Source organism: Antechinus flavipes, chromosome 6 (assembly GCF_016432865.1).
Source record: "Antechinus flavipes isolate AdamAnt ecotype Samford, QLD, Australia chromosome 6, AdamAnt_v2, whole genome shotgun sequence".
Lineage (NCBI taxonomy): Eukaryota > Metazoa > Chordata > Mammalia > Dasyuromorphia > Dasyuridae > Antechinus > Antechinus flavipes.
Window position 1 is genome coordinate 119,753,468 of NC_067403.1, and position 22,941 is coordinate 119,776,408.

At 34.5% G+C, this 22,941-nt stretch overlaps 1 protein-coding gene across 1 annotated transcript in view; it reads left to right on the forward strand.

Annotated features, from left to right (window-relative positions):
- WWC2 (WW and C2 domain containing 2) overlaps positions 1 to 22,941 on the forward strand; it is a 234,819-nt gene that overhangs the window by 194,751 nt on the left and 17,127 nt on the right. The window contains exons 17-21 of the mRNA XM_051966292.1: positions 650 to 780; positions 3,890 to 4,088; positions 5,700 to 5,864; positions 7,519 to 7,611; positions 12,795 to 13,037. Of these exons, the coding sequence (XP_051822252.1) occupies positions 650 to 780; positions 3,890 to 4,088; positions 5,700 to 5,864; positions 7,519 to 7,611; positions 12,795 to 13,037 (831 nt within the window). The remainder of the gene's footprint in view (positions 1 to 649; positions 781 to 3,889; positions 4,089 to 5,699; positions 5,865 to 7,518; positions 7,612 to 12,794; positions 13,038 to 22,941) is intronic.

Genomic DNA, 22,941 nt, shown 5'->3' on the forward strand with positions numbered 1-22,941 from the left:
TGCTAGTCACTGCTTGGAAAATAAAATCTTCAGGAATTCAAGGGAATGATCTTGCTACATATAGGGTGCCCCAAAGTCATAATATAGTTTTAAGCCATTGCAGGGGTCCTCAAACGACGGGCCTGTGGCCAGAGGCAGCAGCTGAGGACATTTATCTCCCTCACCCAGGGCTATGAAGTTTCTTTATTTAAAAGCCCACAAAACACAGTTTTTGTTTTTACTGTAGTCCGGCCCTCCAACAGTCTGAGGGACAGTGAACTGGCCCCCTATTTAAAAAGTTTGAGGATCCCTGCAAAGCCTAAAACCATACTCAGACTTTTGAGATATCCCATATAAAATTTCTAAATTCTGTAGCATTTTCTGATAATATCTATGACATTGTTGATTAATGTATAGAGAACTAGATTGGGAATCAGAAAGACCTAACCTCTATAGTAATTAGCTATCTGATCCTGAGAAGGTACTTAAGCTTTCTGAGCCTCAGCTTGCTCAGAATTAAAACAATTTAAAATGGACCTAATAGTTTCACATAACTCATGGGGCCACCGTAGAAAGTCAAAGGAGGAATATGTGTAAAATGTTTTGGTATTTGATATGAACTGCTGTCAGTGATGGCAGTTAAAGGCTGTGGTATTCTCTTCACCTTCAGGATGCTGTGTCAGCTTTGCTAGAAAGAACATCAGCTGAGTTACAAGCTGTAGAGAGAGATTTGTCTCAAGAAGTGGAGGAAGAGGAAGAACCGAGGCAACAAAAAGAATCAAGGAGTCTTGATGAATATTGGTACAGCAGTTATTTCCTTTTCCAATTTTGTTAGCTAAGGAAGTATGTGGGGCCATTGTGGGTAGGGAACAATACAGAGAAGAGGTAGTTATTACAAATGGGATTATCTTTTGGGTTTTGTATACTTTTTGTGGTCAGGCAGAAGACAAATTACCAAGATAATTCTCTTTTCTAACCTTTATACCTTCTACTGTTGGCTATGGAGCACTTCATTTTAATTTCCTTAATGGACCCCTAAATAACTATTTTGAAAGTTGTCATCTAGGTTATGGTTAAGTGAAGCCCTGCTCTTCTGTCTTACTAAGAGTACAGAAAAGCCATTTCTACACTGACAAAGTAAATTAATTCAGAAAACAAAAACAACTATTATTCTCTACCTCTTCTCTCCTCCATTTTCGTGTGTGTGTGTGTGTGTGTGTGTGTGTGTGTGTGTATGTGTGTGTGTGTGTGTATTTCATCTTTTTTTTTTCTTTTTTTTTTTTTTTTGCTGAGGCAATTGGGGGTAAGTGACTTGCCTAGGGTCACACAGCTAGGAAGTGTTAAATGTCTGAGGCCAGATTTGAACTTAACTCCTCCTGACTTCAGGGCTGGTGCTGATTAGAAGGAACCAATATAGCTGAGGATATTTGATAAGTGTTTTTTAGTCGTATCTGACTCTTTGTGACCCCATTTAGGATTTACTTCGCAAAGATAGATGTTGGAGTGGCTTGCCATTTCCTTCTTCAGTTTATTTGACAGATGAAGAAACTGAGGCAAATAGGATTAAGTGACTTGCCCAGCATCTGAGGCCAGATTTGAACTCAGGAAGATAATTCTTCCTGACTACAGGCCCGACACTCTATCCATTGTGCTACATAGCAGACCTTAATAAGTACAACCAATAATGTGTTGCCAGTTGTAGTGCAGATAAAAGTAACAGTACAGATAAACCAATAATCATGAATGAGAGAGCAGAATCCAGGTTTTTAGTGAGGCCTTTTGATTTTACATCATACTCATTTCCAAATATATTCAGACAGACAGAGGCATAGATACACACACACTCACTCACCACACATCACTCATTCCTATCCACATTTCCTTGGAATAAAGATAACAAAGATTTTAAAATTGGGGCAAGGAGTTGTTTAGCAAAACTAACCAAAATATCTACCTGTACCATACCAGCAGTGCACCTCTGCAGTGTAAAAAAGGAGAGGGGCATCCTCTCCAAGCTTGGTTATTATAATTACACCATGCTCAATTAATTTTTCTATCAAGGCTAAATCTATAAAATGGGTAAGTTAAGTGACTGCATGTTACTGATTTTTTTCCCCATAACAGCAAGAAATCTAATATAGGTTAAATATGTGAAATTTTTAATTTTTTTAAAAAAATTTCCATATTTGTCATGTTTTGCAAAAAAAAAAAAATTAAATTAAATCAAAAGGGAAAAAACCATGAGGAAGAAAGAAAAAACAAACTTTGATTCATATTTAGTCTCCATAATTCTCTACCTGGATACTGATGGCATTTTCCCTCCCAAATCCACTGAAATTGTCTTGAATCACCACATTGTTGAGAAGAACTGTCCCTTACAGTTGATCATCTTATAATGTAACTGTATGCAATGTTCTCTTTGTTCTGCTCGCTTTAGTCAGCATCAGTTCATGTAAGTCTCCCCAGGCCTTTTTGAAATCATCCTGTTGATCATTTCTTATAGAACAATAATGTCCCATTATATTCATAAACCATAATTTATTCAGCCATTCTCCAGTTGATGGGTATACACTCAGTTTCCAGTTTCTTTCCACTACAAAAAGGGCTGCCACAAACATTTTGACACATATGGGTCCTTTTCCCTCTTTTACTGTATATGTTATAGTGAAGTGATGTTATAGAAGAACTTTAATACAAACTTAATGTAATTATATATATGTGTGTGTGTGTGTGTGTGTGTGTGTGTGTGTGTATCAAAATAAGATTTGATGTACACACAACTTCCCAAGACTATAATGTACAATATATAATCCCATGGTCACTCATTCCCAGTTTCTGCACAAGCTCTCATTTATCCTACCACGCTTGAAAATATCCAACAACAAAACCTGTATCAAGTTGGGTTCTAAACTCATTTCCTGAATATTTGTTGAGTTACTTCAACCATTACTCCGTTTGAGGTTTTCTCGGCAAAGTTATAGGTGTAATTTGTCATTTCCTTCTCCAGCCTATTTTACAAATGAAGAAACTGAGGCATATAGGGTTAAGTGACTTGCCCAGGGTCACACAACTAGGATTGTCTAAGACCAGATTTAATTCAAGCCTTCCTGACTCCAGGACCAATCCTCTTTTATTTATTGTACCTAGCTACCTTATCTGAATATTAGCAGCCACTGTCATAGCAACTCATGAAAAATTGCTAGTGTAGAAAGGTTGAAATCTACATCAATGAATTCAGACCAGTTCCAACGATCCTATGATGAAAAGAACTTCTACACCCAGAGAAAGGACTGTGAGAACCGAGTGTGGTTCACAATATAGCATTTTCACTCTTTTTTATTGTTGTTTATTTGCATTTTATTTTCTTTCTTGTTTTTTTGTCCAGTTTGATTTGATTTTTCTTGTGTAGCAAGATAATTGTATAAATATGTATGCATATATTGGATCTGACACAGATTTCTAGCATGTTTAACATATATTAGACTACTTTCCATCTAGGGGAAGGAGTGGAGGGGGAGAATTGGAACACAAAATTTTGCAAGACATTAGTTAAAAAATTATCCATGCATATTTTGAAAAATAAAAAGCTTTCATTTAAAAAAAATCTACATCGGTGAAGGTGACGCACAATGATGAAATCACAGGCTCTTCAAGTACTTTCAGAAACATTAGCTTATAGCACCAAGCCTCATGAAGTAGAGATCTCCAGTTAGTGCACCTTCTTCATAGCCTAACATATACAAATACTTTTAGGGCCTTTTTACTTTTCTTGGAAAATCATTTAGAAACCAGTTAGTCAGGTGGCCTGTGCTGGCCTTGTTGCTCAATGATAACTGGTCATTCTACAGTTTTCTTCAGAGAAGCTGCTAGTTCAGGATAGATTCTTTTTTTTTTTTTTTTCCTCTCATAGGTTAGAAATGTTAACAGAGACCTCCAGTGAGCTCATGGCCAAGGAAGAAGAGGAAACTAAGCTGTCAGAGGGGGATGACTTTACAGAAGAACATGGATCATGTACAATTGTGCCTAAGCTGAATGAGGAGGAGAGCATAAAAGAAACCAGCCATACCAAAGAACCTCGGACTCAGCTACCTCCTGTCGTGCCCAGCCTGGTGAATATTTTAAGATGTGTTTCTAAAGCAACAATACAGTGTGTTCTAAAAACAAAACAAAAACGCCAAAACATGGGTTTGTCCCTTCAGGAATAATTATATGCTGAGTTCATGAGTCAAAATCTAATCATGAAATGCACTGATGATGTATGGGTAGAGTATAAGATGTACTGCGTGAGCTCTAAAATTTATAAATTGATTCAAAAGACTAATTCTCAGATCGTGTGTGATATATGAAAGCTAAGCATAGGGGTAATTAAAAGAAATAGGCTTACTCATTTTTTAAAAATTCATTTATTTATTAAGTTCCCATGAATATGTATTAAATATTTTTCTTAAATTCTGTGGAGCGCACACATAGATAATCAATGTGACAGTGATTTAAAGTCTAAACAAGGAATGAACATTTGAAACCCACAGAGGGAATTGACTTTCCTATTGAAAGTTTCTATTGATTCTCTGATTAGCTAATGGATCAGTGTAGGCTCAGCAACACCTTAATAAGTAGAATGAGAGTGATAGTAAGATTCATATCCCAAAAGGGAGAGAAAATCTGAAGATCCTGGCTTTGTTCTCATCCTTTGATGGTCCTTATTTGAATTTGACTTTCCTTTCCATAAAATCCAAGAAAAAATTAAATTGTCAAAAGGCTTTGATTATATTTTCCATGTTTAATCAAAACATTTTAACACCTATTTTCTGGTTGGCGTTATATTAGTTTTAATTCTTTGTTGGCTTTAATTTAAAAATTCTTCCCTTGAATGATTTTTAAAGCATTCAATTTATATACTAAAAATTTATTTGTTTATTTTTTTAGACTGGAAAGTATTTGAAGTAGTGTTGCATTTTTAGACATGGATAAATAGTTGTCAGACAGGTATTTACACATATCTGTATATACATGTATATATACATATACCTGTATGTGTGTATATGTAGGCGCATATACATAGAAATATACATGCTCACACATACGTGTGTGTGGCTTTCTCAAAAATTGTTATTCTACCTATCCTAATTTTTGTCCAAACCTGTGACTTCGTCAAAATATGCCACTCCCAGAGAGGAATCTCTACCAATTTAATTCTACTATTGTTCTGTCCTTCCTAGTCTTCAGGACCAAAAATTTAAATGACTTCTCCACAATCACAGAGCCAGTATGTGGTTAAAAATAATTTTTGAAACTACTTCTAAGACTGGCTTTCTATCCAGTATGCTGAATTTCCTCTGTATTACTTTAAAAAACAACAACTTATAATGGAAATATTTTTGTCTGATCCCATATCAGGCATCCTCACCTATAAAGATAGTCTTAGTTTTCCTTTGGTTTGGTATGTGTTTTTTTTCATTTGTGTCTGTGAAAACCATCTTTGTATTTATGTATATGCAAATAGAAAAGCAGACAGACAGATCTATAACAACTTGATGATTTATTGTTCCTAAATATATAAGAATATATATTTATATATTAAATATTTTTATATTTAAAATATAAATATTTATATTTATATAAAAATGAATTGTTTATGTATAATGATATATATGATATATATGAATATATTTGAATTAAGTATTTAAAACAAATAAGAAATTGTTTCTTTCCCCTATCAGGTTGATAAAGAGACAAATACCGAGGAAGCATTTCATGAAAATATGGCCGTCCGACCTAAGGATCGTTCCAGTCTGAGCTCTCGGCAGCATCCTTTTGTCAGAAACAGCATGATTGTGCGCTCCCAAACCTTTTCTCCAGGAGAGCGGAACCACTACATCTGTAGGGTAAGGTGAAAAGCAAGGGTAATGAGTTGCTATTAAATGTAATTTCATTGAGTAGTCATAAAGAGTAAGATGCCAAATTTGGTATATAAGCAGATTTCCTCTCCCTTTTGGGATATGAATTTCACTAGAAATGTTTTTTGGTTTTTTTAACCACTTAAGTGACTTTATTGGTTCTGCTTAGTTTCTTTTTTTTTTCCTAAGTATTTGCATTAAAGATTAATTTTTGTTTCCTATTATCAAAGATTTGTTAGAAACCTATAATTAGGTATCATGTGTTGATGGATAAACTATTTGGGGATCAGGGTTAGGGTTGCATTTAGAAATTTAAAGGATCATACGTGGAGAACTAAAAGGGACCTGGAGACCATAAGGCACAGCAATTTATTTAAAATGTATGTGTAGGGGCAGCTAGGTCATATAGTAGATAAAGCACCAGCCCTGAAGTGAGGAAAACCTGAGTTCAAATCTGGCCTCAGACACTACTTCTTAGCTTTTCCTGGGCAATTCACTTAACCCCAATTGCCTTAGTAGAAAAAAACAAAAACAAAATGTATGTGTGTATAAATTTAAAAATATATTTTTATACAATATAAAAGATTTTATTGTATATGAGTATATTTGATAATTTAAGAATATTTTATATTTAGATATTATATATAAACATACATATTACATAATATAAAATGTATATATTTTGTTTGCTTGTTTATTGTAGAGGAAACAGACTCATAAAGATTAAGTGACTTACCCAGGCTCATTCAACTAATAAGAGTTTAAAGCAGGTCTTTTTTACCTCAAGCCTTATGTTCAACCTTTGCTGCCATTTTGCCTTTCAGTGAGGTATAGGATATATACTTCTGTTTACATGGAGTCAATATATATTGATCTATGCTTTTAAGAATAATTTAGATCTTATTAGTCCTGCTGAAGTAAAAATTGTATTCAAGGCAAAATATGAAAAGATCTCCTTGATAGTAACACTAAGCTTTACCTCATCTGGAATTAGTTCTGTTTTGTAGTGATCCTGATGAGGGCTGGTGTTCAGGGAGACTGGTACTTTTCAGTAATACGACCCACTTTTGGTGTCCACTTGGCATTCGACTTTCACTTGTGGCTCCAAGACATTGTAGCATGCACTTAGCATGCACTTTGACCATATCCCAGCAGATAGGCTAAACCAGGATAAGGGCAACTGATTGTCATCGAGTTAGGGGAACGTCCACCCCAAGAATATGAAGACTTTGGCCAGTGGATGGCCAGCCAAGGGCTAAGAAGCCAGCTGCCAGTCATCCTGACTTTGTCTTGCTACTTAATTTGAATGACTCTAAAAAAGAGAGTAAGACTGATGACTTTGTGCTACTCTGCCTCATTTAAATCCAATTCACATACAAGTCAAGATATTGCCCTGTGATATCATTGGTCCTCTCTTCCAAAAAAAGGACAAACATAACTATAATTTTGTAAAGTCATTCCAGTTCTCAGTAAGGTTGACTGAGATAGAATTGGATTTTAAAAAAATGTTGTTCTAAGAAAAATTATTATTTTCTTAGGGAAGATTTTCTAATAACCCATGAAGTACATTTGTTATCAAATGAGCACGCATACATACTCACACCTATGTTATTTTTAATTCTCTATATTGTGTCTTTAACAGTTAAACCGAAGTGACAGTGACAGCTCCACGCTGGCTAGAAAATCTCTCTTTGTGAGAAATGCAACAGAACGCCGTAGCTTAAGGGTCAAGAGGGTATGTATCACTTTATGTTTACCCCCTTCTCTGCAAGTCAGAAGATATAATATTGCCGTGCTCTTAGGCAACTGTAGTAAGCACCCCCGGCTACCCAGAGCTTTAAATGAAATGTCAGTTATAAAAATGTCTGTGGGAGTTTATACAAGGAAGCATGTTAATTTCAGTTCCAAGAGTTTGAAATTTATGGTTATTGAGTCTAAACTTGAGCTAAACTTTATATCCATACCATCTATGCAGAAACAATCTGGGTGAAACAATAATAAATGAAGGCCTGCTCAATACCCAGCACTATGTCAGGGACACAAGGGGATTGAATACTGAGAAAGACTAAAATCCAGAACCTGTCCTTTAGGGACTATGTCTTCAGTTTGGGGAAATAAGATCGAAATCTAACAAATAATAGAAGTTTAAGGAGTCAAGATATAGTCAAGTGCTAGACTGTAAATTTAAATACTTTAAAAGCAACAATTTAAGGCAAAAAATTGGAAGTAATGGAAAAAAGGAAGCCAATTGAGGAATGGCTGATTAATTTGTGATATTAAATGTATTCTATTTTGTGCCATAAGAAATGATAAGCTTATAACTGGGAAAAAATGAAATACTAAATAATTTTTTAAATGACAAAACTTGAATTTAGAGAAGCATAAAAAGGCATAGTAAACAAAGTCAGGAAAACAGTGTAAACAAGGACAATAATAAAATAAATTGAAAGGTAGCTGAATCCTTATTAATTATAATGACCAATATTGGTCATAGAGAATAAATTATTAAACACTTCCCTTCTTCTAAGAAAAAGGTAGAGGGATTAGGGATGTAGGATGTGACATCTGCTTTCAGGTGTGGTTGATTTTACTTGTTTTCTTTTTCTTAAAATTAAAAAAAAAAAATCTTTCTTTTGTTCTTCCCTATTGTTTTCAATAATTTTTTTCTAATTTTTTAATTTTCATAGAGCCCTCCCTTGTAATAAATTTAATTGTTTTAATTGTAATAATAAATATGGCTCTGTTATTAAAGAACATGCTTTTTTTTTTTTAACATTTCAATTGATTAGGGGTATTCTTTTTTTAATTTTGAATTACTTTGTACACAGTATCAGCAAGATTATATGATGATCAACTATGATAGACTTAGCTCTTCTTAGAAATAACTGTAATCCAAAACAACTCCAATAGATTTGGAATAGAAAATGCCATCCAGAGAAAGAACTATGGAGACTGAATGTGGATTAAAGCATACTATTTTTACCCTTTTTTGGTTTACTTTTTCTTTTTCTTTTGCACTGTTTTTTCTTTCTCAACATGACTAATATATTTAAATATGATTGTATATGTATAATTTATGTTAAATTGCTTGCTTTCTTGGGAAGAAGGAAGGGAAGGAAAGAGAAAAAATTTGGAACTCAAAATCTTACAAAAAATGAATATTGAAAACTAACTTTACGTGTAACTGAAAAAATTAAATACTATTGAGAGAAAAAAGAAAATAAAAAATAAATTTTGAATTCCTGATTTTCTCCCAATTTCTCATCCATTCCACAAGCTTCTGAGATGGCAAGCAATATGACATAAATTACACAAGTGAAACCGTGCAAAACACATCTCTATATTTCCAAAACACATTAGCCATATTTCCAAAAAAAAAAAAAAAAAAAAAAGTAGGAAAAATAAGGTGAGAAAATTATATTTATTTTACACTCAGAATTCAACATGAGTTTTTTGGAATTGTCTTAGATCAGAGTAGCCAAGTCTTTCACAGTTTATCATCATTATCACATTGCTGTTACTATGCAGAATGATTTCCTGGTTCTTTGCCTTAGATCATATAGGTCTTGCCTATTTCTTTATTTAGAAGTTCCTTTTACTGGCAAAATCATGTACCTATCCCTGTTACATGCAAGGCCTCTACTAGACAACATATTTTGGGAGTCCAATTCCAATTCTATACATACTTGAAAAATAAGATTACATCTCCCTCCCATCAAAAGAAACTTTTTTTGTAGCAATATCAGGGAATGAAGTGTGTTCCAAGCAAGTAAAATTTCAAAATGACTGAAAATTTCAACTTTAAAATCCAAAAAGTTTTAATTTAACCATTTTGATTTAATCTCAACTCAATTTCTGTGTCAATGTTTCCATTTCCATTCTTTGTCTATGGTGTATAATTGACTTCACTATGTATATACTTAGACAACTTCCTGCTTTATTTAATGAAATTTATTGATTTATGATCAATTGATTATATCAATTATGATCAACTGATTTTTTTAGTACTTGAGGGTCATTATTGTATTGTTGAATAATATAATGATGGTCTTCAAAGCTATTTTGTGTTAGAAGCCCTTTCTACCATTTACATTAAATAGCTTAGACTTGCTTGTTATAGTGATTCTATCTCTGCCTTCCCTGCCAGTTATCACTATCAGCAGATCATCTTAGAATAGCTAGTCAGCCCTTTATGACTCCCTGTTTTTAATCATCAGTGGATCAGAGATCCATGTAGATAGATTGTGTGTTTAATGAGAATAAACCATCTATATAGCGAAACCTATAGTTATCTCTTATTAGTAAACTGCATGTGCTTTTCTTTTAATCATATTTTACTACAAACTCTATAAAACCTCAATAAATACTAATAAAATACATAACAAAACAATCTAAGAATTATTTACAATTTCAAAATTAAAGAACAAGAACTTTTAGCAAAATAATAACTTATTTATTGTCTCCATTCTCTTTACTCTCTCTACCTATGAAGTTTTGTTGTTTCTTTGGATAATCCTAGTTAATATAAATGTCCCAGTTCAGCTTTCTTCACGTTCTGACATTTCCTTTGTCTTTCTGTATTCATATTTGTTGTTGTAAATACAAAATTATATTCTAATACATTGATTAAAAGTTTGTTCTGCCATTCCTAAATCATAGCACCTGTCTTTCCTTTCTTGCTACTAATTAACAAATATTTGCTCATTTATAATTATTTGTTTTCATTTTTTGTTCTATTTTATATTTATTCGTAATTTCCAATTTTTATTTAATCATCTTATAGTTCTCTGAATTCTTTTGTACCACTAGAAATTTTCCCCTTTTGTTAACATTCTTAGACTATAATTGTAGTATTGGGATCACTAAATCAGAGGACAGGATCAGTTTTTATTGATTTTATTGTCTTCAGTACATAAAGTTTCTAATATTGCTTTTGGCTGTTTTGAGATCTTTTTTAAAAAATAACTTGAATCCATGAAGGAAATGGTACTGTAATCTTATTCAGACCTTTTCACACCTTGAATCCCAAGAATACTTGTCTCTGATATTCAGAGTTGACAGGGAAGGCAGGTTGCACAGTATAGAGTGCTTGCCTTGGAATCAGGAATCTTCCAAAGTTTAAATTTGGCCCACAGACAATAACTAGCTGTGTGACCCTGGGCAGGTCACTTAACTCTGTTTGTCTCAGTCTCTCATCTCTAAAATGAGCTGGAGAAGGAAATAGCAAAACACTCCAAAATTTTGTCTGAGAAAACTCCACATAGTGTTATGAAGATGCAACTGAAAAGTTCAAGAGGGATTTGAAGCCTACCCACTTTTTCCTTGGAGAAAATAAATGGAAGTTATTTGATAGGGAAAATATTGTACCTGATAGGTTCAAAATGAAGCTTGTAGAGGATGATTTCAGAAGCAGGAGAGAACAGAAGGAAAGCCAGTGTAGTGCTTTTAATCCTGTTTCTAAGACATAGTAGGTATTGTGGTAATGATGGGGTTAAACATGACCCAACCAGGGTTAGTCATAATCCCCAGCCTCAATAGTCTCTTTCTTTGTAGTCATGCAAGCTTTTCTTCCTGTTCTGTCTTCTCCTCTATGCAGTCTTTGTAAATCCTATCAATTTTTTTTTCTTAAAATTTCTCTACTGTGACCTCTTCTCCATTTCCACTGCTATCACCTTCATTTATGCACACATGCATTAGACTAGAGAGACTTAATTGTGTGGTAATTATATGGTCTGTCATATTCTTTTTTGGTTCACATTTGGTAGTTATGTCTTCTCAAGGATTGAAACTGTACTTTTATACTTTTTAACTCCCAGAAGAATGGAGTTAGATGCATAATTAGGTATGTGTCAGTCAACAAACATTTATTAAGTTCTAGGTGGTTCTAAGTACTGTGGATACACAGAAAAGGCCCCCCAAAATATTACAATTATCCCTTCCACATCATAGAAGTGCAGTGCCTCCATAATCTAGAAAAGCCCATGTAAAATTTCTTGACCCTCTCTTCATAGCAGAGAAGTTTGGGTTTTTTTTTTTTTTCTTTTTTTTTTTTTTTTTTTTTAGTGGGATGTTTACATTACTTTATTGTAAAATTTGTGTTAAGTATTTGATCATAGGCCATATGTAAGTCAGTGTTAAGTAAAAATAATTTTTCTGTATCATCTGCTGATCTTCACATGTGGCGTGCAGCTTCTGCAAAAGTCTTCCAAAATTCCTATTGAATTTTTTTATGCCATTCCTCAATATATCAAAACTGATGAGGGAAGTCTAGAGGTAGAAAAATAACTGTAATTTTAAAATTCCTGCTTTCAAAAAGCTCACATTTTAATTGGAAGGGGGGGGGAAATAATAATATACAATATTATGTATACAAATATCTATGTAAAAACAAGATCTAAAAGGGTATATTGGGGCTAATCAATCGAAGTATAGTATGGGTATTTTGACTCATAAAAGGACCTTAATTATTTATAACACTGAAGAAGTGAAAATCAAGCTGAAGGAGCTTGATAAGGGGGAATGGGCACCAGCAAATTGGAGTTGAAGCTCATCTGGGAGGGGAATAAGAGATTTCTTTGATTTGCCTTCATTGCCATTGCCATTGAATTGTGAATTCTTCAGAGTCATGGACTTTCTCTTGCCTTTTTTTGTACTTTCCAGCACTTAACACGGTGCCCAGCACTTAGTAGGTGCTTAATAAATGCTTATTGAATGAATTTTTCAAAGCTGAATAGATGGCTACATGATCGGATAGTACTTGTCTTACAACAAGGGGTGGGAGAGTGGGAAAGAATTTAATCCCTTGAAATGTGTCTTGTGATTCCTCTTGAGAAAAAAATTATATTTTATGTATGTCACACCATTTCCCAGCTCATTTTTTTTTTTTTTTTTTTTTGGTCTTTCCTTCTTACCATTCAGACTATTTGCCCACCAGTCCATAGAAGATCAGCACGGGAACACCCTCCTCGCACATCTCTTGACTTAGAGCTGGATCTTCAGGCTTCTTTGACACGGCAGAGCCGCTTGAATGATGAACTACAAGTCCTACGAGACTTGCGGCAGAAGCTTGAGGACATGAAAGCCCAGGGAGAGATGGCTCTTTCTGCTGATGTGCTCGAGGATGAGAGGTTTCAGAAGCTCTTGAAACAAGCTGAAAAACAGGTACCAATGACGATAGCTTCATTTCTCTACGTTGCATTTCTGAGGGACTTGGATAGAATTGTGTCTAATCTTTTTTTCAAAGTAAAGGAGGTTCTCTCCTTAAAAATTGAGTGTCTTTTAAAAAAGAAAATAGTATCTTCCAGAAGCCTGCTTATGTTAGTTGTTTAGAACCTGGAATTTCCATACCCATAAGGAACAGTTTGACTTTACAAATAGTCGATGTGGGTTGGATGACAGTTTGTCTAAAGGTTTGAGTTTCTTTCATTCATTCATTCCTGTCTTTTCCCCCTCCTTTTTGTAAAAAAAAAAAAAAAAAAAATCCTCTCCCATCCAGTGAGAAGGCAAACAGTATGTCATTTATACCTGTGAAATAATGGAAAACATTTCCATTTTAGTTGCTTCCTCAAAAAGGTAATCACCTCCAAAGAAAGAACTAATATTGTCTGAATGAAGACTGAAATATGCTACATTTCTCTTGCTTTCTCTTTTCTTCTTTTCTCTGTCTCTGTGTTTTCTTTATTTTTTTTGTTCCTTTCTTTCTTGAGTTTTGGAAAAAATGACTAGTATGGAAATGTTTAATGAAATTGCTCATGTATAACCTATATCAGATTGCTTACTATTTCAGGGAAGGAGAAGGATAGGGAAAGAGGAAGGGATAGACTATAGAACACAGAACTTTAACGAAAAAGCCAAATGTTAAAAAAAAAAAATGTTTTAACATATAATTGGGGGAAAATAAAAATAAATAAATAAAGGAAAGGAAAAAGGAATAATAAAGAAAATGAAAAAATATATATTAGAATCTGCACATATTGGTCATCAGTTTTTTTCCCTGGGAGGGTGGAGCATTTTTCATCATGAATCTTTTGGAATTGTCTTGGATCTTTGTACTGATCAGAGAAAGGAATTTAGGAGTTTAATGAACTGCAAGTTCAAGAGGAGTCAGTGTGATATGACAGTCCTCCTTTCCAAAAAAAAAGTAAATGAGATATTAACCTGCATGAATAGAGGCAAGACTGCCAAGAATAAGAATTGTTTTTATCCCTCTGCATTTGATTCTGGCTACCAGATTTTAGGAAAGATACTGATCCATAATATATATCATGAGGAAAGGATCTGGGGCAAGACTTAAATAGAATACCAAAATGCTGCAAGTCACTGTCATTGGAAAACCTGGGGATAGTTAGCCTGGAGAAGAGAAGATATAGTTGTCAAGAACCAGGATAGCTCCCTTCAAGCTCTTGAGAAGGGCTTGATCCTGTCCAGGGATCAGACTTGTTCTTTTTGATTCAGAAGGCAGAACCAGGAGCATCAGATAGAAGTTACAAAGAAGCAAGTTTAGTGCTATCCAAAAATGGAATGACTGAGCTGCCTTGAGAGTAAATGATTTCTTCCTTTCTTCCTGGAGGTCTTCACACAATAGCTATTTGTAGTTGCCTAATATGTCTAAAATACACATGGTTATATTTTAGAGGGGGTTTCATTTTGGGTTAAGGTTGTGTCAGATAGTTCCTGAGGGTCTAATACAGAAAATCTTTTTGTAATTCTCTAAGTCTGTGATTCCTGTGCTAGCCCTCAAAAACTGTTTGTCCATGATATGCCAAAAAACAAAAGAGAATCCTCTTCTAGCCACAGTTGCCACTTGGTAGGATGTGGTATATGACCATCGGAGCTGAAACTGGTGCCTTTAAAGAGGTGAACAAAGCATCTTAGGGCATTTTTTTTTTAACTTTTAGATGGCAAATGCTCTTTTTTTTTTTTTTTTTTTTTGCTTTTTATTTAATATTTTCCCCTAATTATATGCAAAAACATTTGTTTTTTTAAAATTTTGAGTTTCAGTCTCTTCATTCCTATAACCCCCTTATTCAGAAGGCAAACAATTTGATATAACTTATACGTGTATAGTCATATAAAACATATTTCCATATTAGTCATTATAGTCATTTTTAAAAAGGGAATGCCTTTAAGTGTCGTATGCATTTCTGGACATTTGAGCACCAGCAGAAGAACGTATACAATAGCCTCTTAGTTGCTCTCACTGCCAAAATAATATTCTCCCTGCACAGGTTTGTGTGGCTCCCTAATCAAAAATAATCCAAAGCTTTTTTTCACCAACAGGATGCAAGGCAAATCTCTTAGCTTAGCATTTCAAGCACTGCACAGTCTGGCTTCCTCCTTTCTTTTTAGCCTTATTCCATGTTGTTCTTTACAAGCTCTACATATAGTCAGACTGGATCATTACCCAACTCTCCAGTCTTATATTGCCATTTTTCACCAGTGAATTTATTCTTTAGCTCTGGAACTCACTCTTTTCAAGCCTTTGTGCTAACGGCTTCCCTAATAACTTCCTCTTTGACTCCTCAAGCTGAAAAGTGTTTTCTGTACTCTCAGATTTTCTCATTCTTGCATCTCTTCTTTGACTCCAATCACATATCTACAAATGCAGTTTTTAAAAATTATTATTTTTGTACCCATAAATGCTCACCATGTCAATCACAAAAGTATAAAAGATACCTAAGGCAGACAAAAGTTACAGTACTAGCTTTTCCTTGGGTTCTCACTATACAAAACAAAAAGGACAAAATAAATTTTTACATTTAGTGTAATGTTATTCATGTAAAAACCTGAAAGGAACTAAACCACCACAATTCGTTTAAATCCTAGGGAGATATAATAAAGGTAAAAGCATTGCCATGTATTATCATTATTGTTATTATCATTACTGGAAAAATTTGATAATTCTGAAAGAGAGTGAGACTGACAACTTTGTGCAGTTCTGTCTCACTTAAATTCAATTCAAGCACAAATTGAGAAGTCACCATATGATATCATCGGTCCTCTTTGAAAATGAAGAATCAACAACTTGAAATGTAAAATACTTAAGGAGGCACTGCTCAAAGGGTGAGTTATCCCTGCACTTTGGAAGCTTGTTTTGATTGTTGAGTGAAGAATGGACTAGAATAGGGAGAAAGATTTGAGGCAAAAACATAAGAGATATTTAACAAAAGCTACTCCAAGATGTAAAGTTGAACAGTGAACCATGTCCAGATTTGAAAAGTGGAAGATCAGGTTGAATTATAGTTGGAAAATGGAGCAGCATTTTTATTTAATTCAAAATTATTTGATCCTGTAAAAGCCAGTCTGTCTAACACCAGCATTCTGTGACTGCTGCTGCTACTTTGAATCAGGTCTTTATGGCTTATGGAGCACTTGATTTACAACTCTTCAAGGTAGCCAGTGCAAGTATTCATTTCCCTACTCTCCATGTGGAGAAGCAATTTTAGAAAGGTAGTGATCTGCTCAAATCCCCATGGCTAAAAATTGGCAAAGCTTTGAACCCAAGACTTCTGACTTAAGAGTCTGGTGCTCCTTGCTCTACCACCCACTTGATTGTCCCTGTGATAAGCCATTATCTTATGAGAGTATCTATTTGGGCTGGTGTATACACTGTGCTTGGAACCAGCTTCATTAGTGACTGTACCTAAAGCCTTCTATGATTTACCTTCACCAATTCAGTTTAATCTAATGCCACTTTTAGTCAGTTTTTCCTGTCTCTTAAGACTTCTTAAGGATAGACATTTTCTTAAAATCTCTCATGTTGGTGATATAGGTAGAAGTTAATTCATCATAAATAGATCAAGGGACTCTAATCAGGTTTCAGGTCTTTCCAATTGTGAATCAGCAATGCAGAGAGCTCCATTAAGATCATAGAATTGTAGATTTAAATCAAAAGACATCTGTTTGTTCCTATCCTTCATTTTACAGATGAGGAAATAGACCAAGAGAAGTCAAATTTAATCCAACAGCTATTTATTAAATGCTTGTCCTGTGCAAGGCACTGCACTAACTTGGAGATTCAACAACAAAATGAAAAATAATCCCTCAAGGGAAGGATTGTATCTTTTAGAGGGTAGGAATGATTGCAACGCATAAATATAGCAAGTATGCTATGTCCCATTTACTCAGAGCCAAGAAGGCTATATTTGCTCTTTAGCATTCTAGGATATCACAAGGGGTTTGGTTGTCTCCTCTTTAAGCTCACACCAACCCTATTTCCCCATCTGTTAGGTACCAATAACTAGTGACTCAGTCCCATCCAATCACTTAACATAGTTAGATTTTACAAAGGCATATCTGCTTCAAAGCTCTAGCGAAAGCAAACTTACGATGTTTCCCCCTGGTATCCTGAGGGCATGCTCTTTGCACCATCTTGGTTTTGGGGGGAAATTGGCTCAACTTAGCTCAGTTCCCATAGACATTGTCTCACCAAGTTCAGGTCCAAACATGGCACCAGTAGCAAATGGATCCTCGTCATACTTACCACTGGAATTTTGTGGAGATGCTATCCCAGGCATTCTACACATGCAACCAGACCCCTTGTTACACAAGTACTTAGAGATACACAGAGTCATTTGGAAAGGTGAACGAGCTACAGCACAGAGGATAAAAAGAATGGTTTCCCATAGGAGATGCTAGATGAGCATCTAGGGATGAAGGGATCTAGAGGGGAGGGCTCACACCACTATGCTAACTTATAGAAGTGGCGATGACTTGAATAAGATCACAGAGGCAGTAAATTACTGGAGATTGAATCTGAATTGAGGCCATCTGTTTCCACTTTCTAATTCAGCTCTTCCTACTGAATCATCCTGCATGAGTAAAATTAATGATAATAATGCATATTTAGGAAGTATTTGGAAGTTCACTGAATTTTTTTCTCCAGAATGGGAGCAGTATACATAGTGACAATATAATCTTTCTTTTATATGAGGAAATTGAAAGAAAAGACTTGCAGGGTCATAGCTAATAACTGTTACATGCAGGATTCAAATTCAGATTTCTTGAGTTGGTCTAAGTCCAATGTTCTTTTAATTACAAAGAATCTAAGTAGTGCAGGGAATAGCATGCTAAATGTGGAATCATGAAGATCTGAGTTCAAATATGATTTCAGACACTTCATAGCTATGTGACGCTGAGCAAAGCACTTCCTTGCCTTCTATTTGTGTTAAATTCTTCATTTTTAAAATGAGAATAGTGATATCTACTCTCAAGGTTGTTGTGAGATTGTGTAAAGCAATGTAAACACTGGCGATCATTATTATCCTATTTATTTCAGCTATTTATTATTTTATAGAAAACAGTAACTTTAAATCTTAGAAAGCAATGACCTATTCACTTTAGTGCTTTTTTAAGTTCTAATGATGTATTATAGCATAAAATTCAGATGTTTTCATTTTATTGTTATTAAAGCTGTGAATGGAAGCAAAAGGGAGTTACTTTATTTAAAAGGAAGAGAAAAGAGAAGAGAGTGAATGAGGATTTCGATTGAATTAGTTGCATTATCCTTTTGCCCTGGTGTCCACAAAATGTTTTTAAACACACACACATACACACACACATTATTGAGGGATTTATTTTAAAAAATTATTCCAAATAAGAAGCTATAAATGGATTTCAGTCTTCACCAAAGGAAGAAGGGAGTAGTACCCAAATTAGTAAGATCAGATCCCTTAAAGTACTGAAAATATCCTTTAAAGAGAGAAAAGGGATTATATAAACTAGCAAAATGAGGCAGTTTGTGTAATGGAAAGAATCCTAGACTGGAAATCAAAAGATTTGATTTTTTATTTCACTTAACTCCCTGGGTATCTTTGTGATATTCAGGAGATCATTTTTCTCTCACTGGGCTTCAGTTTTCCTTCTGAAAATGAAGAAATTGAAATCAATGATCTTAAAGGTTCCTTCAGGTTTATGGAAATATGAGAAACAATTCTCATTCTTTTTTGGCTACTGATTTTCATCCTACCGTAAAGAGCAAACATGATTTTAAATGATATCTACTATGTTCACTTTACTTTCCTTCTATCCACTGTTAGATTTATAAAGTATTCAAGCTGAATCTCTTGGTTTTTGTCCTGAGTTGTTCTGTTTTTCTGCCCCTGAGACCAAAGTGTTTCTTCTATCTGTGTTCACCACAAGAAGCTTCAGAAAATTACAAGAGCCCATCACGCCTGAGAACTTTTCTTTATTGCCATATGAGAAGGGCACTGAACCAGGAGGCATAAGACCCACATTAAAGTCTTGTCCCTACCACTATCAGCTATATGACCTTGAGGAAATTGTTTAATATCACTGACTCCAGATTTCCCTCGTGCAAAATGAAGGGGCTTGGCTAAATGCTCTCCAAGGGATTAATAGCATCTACCTCTCAGAATTGTTGTGAGGATAAAATGAGATCACACTAGTAAAGTGTTTTATAAATGTTAAAGTGCTATATAAATGCTTATTATTGTTATTATTCCTGTTCTAAACCTCCAATACCAGAAACAAAAGTTGGCATATCCCCTGGTTAACCAAGCTTTGGGGTTTGCATTTACAAATGCCACGTTCATTTGACTCTGTTGATAAAATGTTAAAAAATTCAATTAGCTTTTTTAGTCCCTCGTGAAAATAAGATTGTCTATGATCCAAACTAGTTATTTTCATATTTTGGTCTAATAAATTGCCTTCCTAAGAAAACAAGTTTGTTGCCATGCTAATTATGCTTAACCTTAGATTGCAATTGCATCATGACAAAGTTAAGGAAACTTGTTTAAGAGGTTAGATGTGTAGTCAGAAGGTGGGCCCTTTTCCATAGCATCAGAAGCTAATTAAATTCTCTACATCATTGATTGCATTTGTAATAGTCATTGACTTGTAGTTTTCAAGATTTCCTTGGCTTCAAGTACTAACACTTTATTTAAAATAATCAACAGTTTGTTTGTAATGGGATAGTTACCTTACTCAGAGAAACCATTAAATAGATTTAGGAGGTGTTAAGCTTCTGGTAGAACACTCTGAACTCTTCCCAAGAGAATATACATTACAATTTGATTTTCAGATTTATGACAAGCTCATTATATGACTATAATTATACATTCCTCTCCTGCACTGATGAATATGGTCAGAAATTGAGGTGTTTCTTGTAATTTTTAAAAATTATTGTGTTTCCCTTCTATTAAATGCTTGTTTTCTGGGGCTGGGGGAAGGAATAATAGGAAAAAATGTAGAATTTAGAGTCTATAGGACACTGTTTGCCTCAGTATTATTATCTGTAAGATGGAGTAACATCTACTTCCCAGAGTATGGGAGGATCAAATGAAATAGTTATAAAACAATTAGCTCAGTGACTGGCACATAGTAGGTGTTATATAAACATTGATGATGATGATAATGTTCATCATCAGGTGTGAATATCAAGGAAATGTATATTGTGAATGGATATTTTAAGGATTCCAATCCTCATCATGGGATTTATCTGGAATATTCCATTTTAAATAATCATAAATAAATTTAGATAACAAGAAAAGGTCCTTGGAACTGTGATGTTTATTATAAGATTCTTATTTTGTTTTTTGTGTATATTCATTATAGTATGATAAATGGTATTATTTAGAGATGGAAGGGACCATCAAGGCCACTTAGAGATACCTCTTCATATTACACAGGAGAAAACTGAGGCCCACAAAGTTTATAACATCGAAGGTTATAAATATGGTAAAAAAAAAAAAAAACAAAGAAATTGAACCATAACTTTTGACTTTACTGTTAGCATTCTTTCCATTGTACCATGCTATCTTTGCATTGTTGTTGTATACAGTTGTGTTTGACTCTTCTTAATATATTTAAGGTTTTCTTGGCAAGATACTAGAGTGGTTGGCCATTTCCTTCTCCAACTCATTTAACAGATGAAGAAACTGAGGCAAACAGGTTTAAGTGACTTATCCAGGGTCACATAATTAATAAGTGTCTAAAGCCATTTTTGAACTGGATGAGTCTTCTGCCATTTGCATTTTGAAGAGATAAAATATTTGTTAAGGTCTTAACTGTGCTAGATATTGTGCTGAGTGCTGGAGATAAAAGCAAGCAAATTGTGGGAAATGGTAGATGTAGGAGAAAGAAGGTCAGCAGAGGGATTGGCAAAAAAGAGAAAAAGAAGTCTAGATAATTATGTTGCGAGTCTTTGTGGAGGTATTGGGGATACAAAGACAAAATCTAAACAGCTTTTGCTTTCCAGGAGGTTATATTCTACCTGACACGGAGGATACAATGACATACATAAATAAACAAACAATTCCCATGGAGACAGCATCTCCATATTTATACAAAATTAATAGAAAATCTTTTTTTTTTTTCTTCAGCCTTTGGAGGATGGAGAGAGAAAGCTAGAATCAGTGCAGAAAGTTTCCTGTAGAAAGTAGGATTTTAATTAGTACTTAAAGGAAACCAGGAAGTACAGTAGTCAGAGCAGAGGGAGGTAAGTGAGAAGGGGACGATTCAACAAGATATTTGGCAATTTATTGGATTTGTAAGGTAGGAAGTTGAGAATAATGCTAAGGTTACAAAGCTGTGAGGCTGAAATGATGGCAATGCTCTCAGAAGTAGGAAATTTCAGAAGAGGAGTAGATTTGGGATGATTTTATGTCTCAGTTCTGTTATGGGCATGTTAAATTTGAAATGTTTGTGGGTCAGCTAGTTTAAAATATCCTGTTGAATATTTGTGAGATGTTACTAAAGCTCTGAAGAGAGAATGAGACTTGATAGCTACTATTTGTTCTCTGAGGAAGTGCTGAGTCAACTAACTTTTGTGCTAACAAAATAGGTCAAGAAGTTTTAAGAGCAACAAAATACAAAGATCTTGTTTCTGAAGTCATATCTTTATCCCGTGTGTTACAAGTATTATATTTGTAGATAATTTCGGAGGTCCGTGTTGCTTTATGAAATTCTTTATTACCAATAAAGAAAGCTACATGCAAGGTCTTGTAAATCCCCTAGCAGATGCCTAGTGGTTCATCAATTTGCACTTAAAATGAAAGCTAATCTCTCCGGTATTGATTCCACAAAAGTGTCTACAATTACTTCTGAGGGCAGCTAGGTAGTGCAGGGTAGAATATTGGATTTGAAAAAAGAAAGACTTCCTGACTTCAAATGTGACCTCAGACACTTGGCAATGTGATCCTGGGCAAGTCACTTCACTCTGTTTGCCTCAGTTGCCTCATCTGCCAAATGAGCTGGAAAAGGAAATGGCAAACCTCTCCAGTTTCTTTGCCAAGAAAATCCCAAATGGGTCACAGAAAACCAGACACAACAGAATTGATTAAACAGCAGCAGTACAAATACTTATAAACAAAACCTTTTTCAGTGCTGCCTACTCTGAAATAACATCTAATATTAGTATCCCAGCCACTTTGGCAGCATAGTGGTTTTTTAAATGCAAAAAATAGAATACGCAGGATTACAACAGACGGAGGTTATATTGAAACACAGTTGTCAAAATATTTTTCAAAGTTCACAGACCCTTATTTAAGAACCTGTGATGTAACAGATGTCTGTGTTGCTTCCTTCTTCTGGTCATTTAAATTTCACCTTAGTCCCCCAAATAAACACCTTTTAATTTATAAATTTTTCATCACTTGAAATGTCCATAGTTTTTCACATCTTTTCTGTTATACAACTCATTGAAATGCCAATTATAATCCTCCAACAAATAGTGATCATTTGCCTGACACTTATCCAGGAAGAAGTTAATACTACCTCATAATCTTCTACTTGCCATAGCAGAGTATGATCATTTTCGTGTTAGATGCTGACAACTTAAAATAGCATCCCAGTGAAGTAATTTAGCATTTACACTGCCAAGCCTAGTGGGTTAAGGTACATAATCTAATCCTGATTTACAACTGTAAGGATTTAGTCCTAACCACTTTAAGACACAGCCTCTTCCTGTGAGTATTGGGCTTGAGAATGGGATTTGGTTTAAAACATATTTTTTACCTAGATACTAAACTCACTTTTAACTGCAGGAGAGAATGGAAAGTGGGGAAGGTTACAGGGAGTAATAATGAAACCTAAAGGCTTTCCTTTA